The sequence below is a fragment of the Lolium rigidum genome, chromosome 4 (genome assembly GCF_022539505.1).
Source record: "Lolium rigidum isolate FL_2022 chromosome 4, APGP_CSIRO_Lrig_0.1, whole genome shotgun sequence".
NCBI lineage: Eukaryota > Viridiplantae > Streptophyta > Magnoliopsida > Poales > Poaceae > Lolium > Lolium rigidum.
The window spans coordinates 140,600,186-140,606,088 of record NC_061511.1 but is presented as its reverse complement, the minus strand read 5'-3'; the positions used below and the strand labels follow the sequence as shown (position 1 = coordinate 140,606,088).

Sequence of the window (5,903 nt, the reverse complement as noted above, 5' to 3'; positions counted from 1 at the left end):
AATCGCCAGGAGCTGGCCCTTAACCGAGCCCCTGCTCGTGCTGGTCCTGATCATGGACGAGAAGGACCACGAAGATCTCAGTGTCGTCGTCAGACTCGTCGGAGGACGTGTCGATGACATTGCTGTAGAAAAACTCGTCGGCCATGATCTACATAGGGTATAGCACACTTGAGAAACATATTGCATTCATGAACATTTTTAAAAAAAGTACGACGAGACCTGCAGATCACCTTGCCGACCTAGTAGGAATTCGATCGAACATGCCGTGGACAGCGCGGACGCCGGGTGGCGTCGAGCTGGACGGCAGCGCCGAGGACACCCAACAACTCCAGCGAGAGTCCCTGACGCGGACTTCCGCGGTATGCAACCGAAACTGTTGCCCTAGTCGGCCGGTGGAGGCGACGGTTGCGGAGGAACGCGAGAGAGCTGGGACGTGAAATGTCTATATGCGTGGGCCGTTGAAGATGACTTAATTAATACCCTTTTCCTGCTCCCATTGCCTATCGTGCCGAGTCGGTTGGAGATAACCGTGTAGGGCAACGTACAAACCACACGCCGGTACGCGACACGGGCGGCCATATGAGGGTCCTGAAACGAAGCGCCGAATATGCCAGTGCCAGTGCAGGGACGACGGAGGAGGGAGGGGAGTGTGGCCAGCACGTCGACACGCTTCGCCGTCACCGCAGGGATCCGAGGCGTGAGGCGGCCATGCGAACCCGTGTGCGTGCCCACCACGACCCCAAGAATCACACACAGAGCGAGCGATGCCGCATCGGCATCTCAAGGTGAAGGGGATCACCGCGGCGATAAGGGGAGCGGATAGAGCGCGGGCGCGGCAGCCAATCAGCGCCCGGAGGCCAGCACACGCCCATCTCCTGGATTCCGCTGCCACTTCCACCCAGCATGTGGCTTAACGCTTAACCCAACCCACGCGCACCCACTCCCACCCCCATCTCACCCAAACTCGCGCGGGGAATAGAAAATTGGACCCCGAGACGAGACCCAGTCCCACTGCCCGCGGGCCCCGCACCCCATCTTCCACCACCGCCCCCTTAACCTCCGCTCCAAGCTCCCAGACTCCATCCTCTCCTCCCCCTTTCTTCCTCCCAGGCGCCGCGCCTCCTCCTCCACGACAGCACCGGCCACCGGCGAGGCCCGCCGACGGAGAGACGGAGGGCGGGAGAGGCGTATAAGGATTCCTCCTCTCTCGTCTCGTCTCTCTCTGTTTTTATCTATCTACCTTCATCTATCTTCGTGGGCCGGGCCGAGGAGGGAGGAAGCCCGCCACCGCCGCGACTGCTGGTCTGATGATGGCGGGAGCGACGTCAGCCACGGCCGCCGCGGGCGCATTCGCCGCCGCCGGCGCCAAGGCGCGGGGGTCCTCCGCCGCCGCGTGCCCGAGGGTCGTCGCCGCCGGCGGGCGGAGGCGCTGCGGGGTCGTGCGCTGCGACGCCGGCGGGGACGCACAGGCGGTCGCCAAGGCCGCCAGCATCGCCGCGCTCGAGCAGTTCAAGATCTCCGCCGACCGTGAGTCCCTTCCCCCCTCTTCCGATTTCGCTACCCCCCATAGCACCTGCCTCCCTGGGCTCTCAAGGTTACGCTGGTTTACTTAGTTTATTAAAGTGCGCGAATTAGGGGATCTCTCTGTGGTATATTCCATGGTCCTTGCGGGAGTTGGCGGAACTTTTGGCCTAGTATGTGTCGATTCGTGGGCATACTTGGACAAGAGAAGAAGAAAAAGGTGGGGGAACTGCATTGTTCTCCCCCGGTTTTGCTTCGATTGTTGTGACCACATATAGGATTTTCGCCGGTTGGTTGTTGACCTATCATTGCTAATGAGTTGTGTTCACAGCACATCTGCTGGCTAACAATAAGTTCAAGAGGTAGGAGACCAAGCAGTTTGTCTTGTACAAGTCTAGATACCGAGTTCTTGTGCCACTAGGGAGGAATCGCTTTATGGCATATAAGAGATTATTGAAATAGGCAATGATGAATTTGTGCGATATCCTGAGGAACTCCTTGATTATTAGTTCTCTTTTTGCACCGAGTTAGTTGTTGAATGATTGGCAAGTTGTTGTGGTAGCTCATCTTGGAGCCACGGGCTTCACAGGTTGGCGGAACGTTTGCGCTTCGTATGTTCTTTGGTGGGCGATTTCCTTTTTCAACAAAAGGACTTGGCATAGCCGCTTTAACGAAATGCTGTTCTTAGTGTTGCAGCATAAACTAAGGATGCTGCCTGACTAATAATACCAAATACTAATATAAATACACTTCACAGAATATAAGACGGTAAGAATGGACGGTAGTTGTCCCATGCTTTGGGCACCAGATTGGGGCAAATTGCAGGAAAAACGTGGCTTCTTGTTCTCTTTGTTGTTTTGTTCTGTAACTTTAGTCGCCGGCTGATAAAACATCGAATTCTGATTTTGGAATATATATATGTCCTACTCCGCTATTGTAAGCACGCGATATCCCCAATCCCCAGTTGTAACTACAACTAAATGAAGAAATCTGTATGGGGATTTTCAGTTAAATTTGATCCCACTCTTTCAGTTAAAAATATGTATGTCGGTTCAGTATTTGACAATGTTTTGTTCTTACTACCAGGGTACATGAAGGAAAGGAGTAGCATAGCTGTAATAGGCCTCAGCGTACACACAGCACCCGTGGAGATGCGCGAAAAGCTTGCTGTCGCAGAGGAACTATGGCCCCGTGCTATTGCAGAACTCACCGGTCTCAACCATATCGAAGAGGCTGCTGTTCTTAGTACCTGCAACAGAATGGAAATATATGTGGTGGCTTTATCGTGGAACCGTGGTATTAGAGAAGTAGTAGACTGGATGTCAACGGTAAGCATTATTTGATTGAATGTTTGTTTGCCCTTTTCCAGTCTTTTGCCCACCTTTTCCCTTTTTGGTTGCTCAGGAACTCGGTATTGAGAAAGAAGCTCTAATGCCCATGCTGTTGTGTTTTTGCAGAAAAGTGGAATTCCCGCTTCTGAGCTCAGGGAGCATCTCTTTATGTTGCGTGACAGTGATGCTACACGCCATCTGTTTGAGGTATCAGCTGGCCTTGACTCTTTGGTTCTTGGAGAAGGACAGATCCTTGCTCAGGTTAAACAAGTTGTCAGAAACGGGCAAAACAGTGGAGGCTTGGGAAAGAACATTGATAGGATGTTCAAGGATGCAATCACAGCTGGGAAGCGTGTCCGCTGCGAGACAAACATATCAGCTGGTGCTGTGTCTGTCAGTTCAGCCGCAGTTGAACTGGCCCTTATGAAGCTTCCAAGGTCTGAATGCTTGTCAGCTAGAATGCTTTTGATTGGTGCTGGCAAAATGGGCAAACTAGTGGTCAAACATTTGATTGCCAAAGGATGCACAAAGGTTGTTGTGGTGAACCGCTCGGTGGAAAGGGTGGATGCCATTCGTGAAGAGATGAAAGACATCGAGATTGTGTACAGGCCTCTTGCAGAGATGTATGAAGCTGCTGCTGAAGCTGATGTCGTGTTCACAAGCACAGCATCTGAATCCTTATTGTTCACGAAGGAGCATGCAGGGGAGCTTCCTCCTATTTCTCTTGCTATGGGTGGTGTTCGTCTTTTTGTCGACATATCTGTCCCAAGGAATGTCGGTGCCTGTGTGTCCGAGGTGGAGCATGCACGGGTGTACAATGTTGATGACTTGAAAGAGGTGGTGGAAGCCAACAAGGAAGACCGTCTCAGGAAAGCATTGGAGGCCCAGACAATCATTACCCAAGAACTGAAACGGTTCGAGGCATGGAGGGACTCGCTGGAGACTGTCCCCACCATCAAAAAGCTGAGGTCATACGCCGACAGGATCAGGGCTTCCGAGCTCGAGAAGTGCCTGACGAAGATCGGGGAAGACAATCTCAATAAGAAGATGAGGAGGTCCATCGAGGAGCTCAGCACCGGCATAGTGAACAAGCTCCTTCACGGTCCATTGCAGCACCTCAGATGCGATGGCAGCGACAGCCGCACCCTGGACGAAACACTCGAGAACATGCACGCGCTCAACAGAATGTTCAGCCTCGACACCGAGAAGGCGGTCCTCGAGCAGAAGATCAAGGCGAAGGTAGAGAAGACCCAAAGCTGAGACAAGTAAACAGCTCTCCCAATGTATATCTACTTATACTACTCTCAGAATGTTGCCACATTCTAGTCCCAGTATTTTTTTGATCCTCCACTTACTGCTGAGTTTGTCAACTCTTTCGAGATTTAGCGCCATGGCAGCCTCCAAATCTGTTGAGAGAGGGTGTAGCAAAATATGTTTTGCTCCAAAACTGCCTGTGTACACTGTACATTAATGACTGGTTGCTGTGGCTAGAGCCCAATTTGTAAGCTGTACTATAATACGCTATTGGACAAAATAAACAGGAATATATCAGTGTGTTAATTGATGCCTTTGCTGTGGTACTATTATGTAAGCTTGTGCTTCTTAGCTCCTGCATTTCTAATCGGTGAGTGTCAACACATTTGAACTCTGAAGATGTTCAGTCTACTTAGAGGTCTTTCCTCGAAAAATGTCTTCTAGAGATCAGTCGTCAGCGTTGTCTTAACAATTGCCGTTTCTTTTCCTCTGTTTGCTCAGGGCACCCTTTTTTCTTCTCCCTGCGTCAGCGTCTGGCTCTCAGTGTCCACGGCGCCAAAACGGAGCGGCGGTCGAGCGTTGCTGGTCACATCCGTGTGGTGTGGCGTCGTCCAGTGTGATAATGCCTTTTGTGGATCGTCAACAGAGATGGCCAGATGGGCTCCGTCGTTCTCGCCTCTCGTCTCATCACATCACGAGCGAGGAGCGATTCAGGGAGGAAGATCGGGATTCAGGTAGTCGGCCGGACTTGATGCCGCTGCTGAGTTAGGTAGAGACTAGAGAGGTGACAATAGGTGAAAATATCAGATCTGAAAACAAATCAACTTACGCATTGGTGCGCTACCAAGAGTCAAACTCTTAAGCCTAACCATGTGATCCATAGACACGATCGGTCAATCAGAATGACATGCTAGACAGAGGCCATTCATGTCACCTAGCTCAGTGTACAGTGTACACATCAGATTCAGATGGGGTACGCAGCAATCTTCTTACACGCATTGTTCAAGAGCCAGCTTAGTACTGTAGGAGGTCAGCCTGTCATGCTAGCTACTAAACTGTTAATGACAAGTCCAAGTCGGTGCTAAGCAATAAGCACGGAGTTTATTTTTCACATGACGCCTGGACTGAAGAGTTCCCATACCGCAAGAAAGGTAGTTGGCCACTCGGTGTCTTTGCCATCAATCACCTTGTCCCTATAAAATGCAGCGAAGGAACACATTTGTGTTCAAACTTCTACCAGTTCTTCAGCTCCGTCCCCCTTCCTCTGCCTCACCTTCTTCTTCTCCATAACTTTCCTGAACTGCATGTACCATGGCAAGCTCACAGGACACCAGGATTATGCCGCTGCTCCTGCTCATCGCCCTTCTTCTACTAGTGGACAGGCCGAGCCTCTGCCACAGCAGGATAATCCAAGGTGTCGATGCCATGGCCCTCGGTGGCGGTGGCGCTCCACCACAGGCCAAGGGTTACTCCTCCGAGTATGCGTCTTCATCGACTGCAAGGCAGCAACCATCTCGTGTTCATCGGCACATGCACCGGGTGTCCAAGAGACTGGTGCCTCAGGGGCCGAATCCACTGCACAACTGAGCTGCTCCAGCTGAGCTGAGACCTTCTTGTTCTGCCCTGCAAGATGAGAATTGGAGAAGCAGCTGTGCTTTCAGTGATTTTGCACTTCACCGAGCGATGTGAAATACTAGACACGTAGCAGTAGTATATTGTATGTACGCAATACGCATGTAATGTTTGGCACTTCTACAAGTAAACTGGGACTGGGTGTCTCTGCCTGGTGTGCAAGCT

The 5,903-nt window shown here is 51.6% G+C and overlaps 1 protein-coding gene across 1 annotated transcript; it reads left to right on the top strand.

Moving 5' to 3' along the window:
* The first annotated feature begins 1,292 nt into the window (after nt 1–1,292).
* Nucleotides 1,293–4,416, top strand: LOC124705827 (glutamyl-tRNA reductase 1, chloroplastic). The gene is made up of 3 exons (XM_047237518.1): nt 1,293–1,527; nt 2,608–2,849; nt 2,979–4,416. Exons 1-3 carry the CDS (start codon nt 1,308–1,310, stop codon nt 4,110–4,112), a joined length of 1,596 nt encoding a protein of 531 aa, XP_047093474.1. The 5' UTR covers nt 1,293–1,307; the 3' UTR covers nt 4,113–4,416.
* The last annotated feature ends 1,487 nt before the right edge of the window (nt 4,417–5,903 follow it).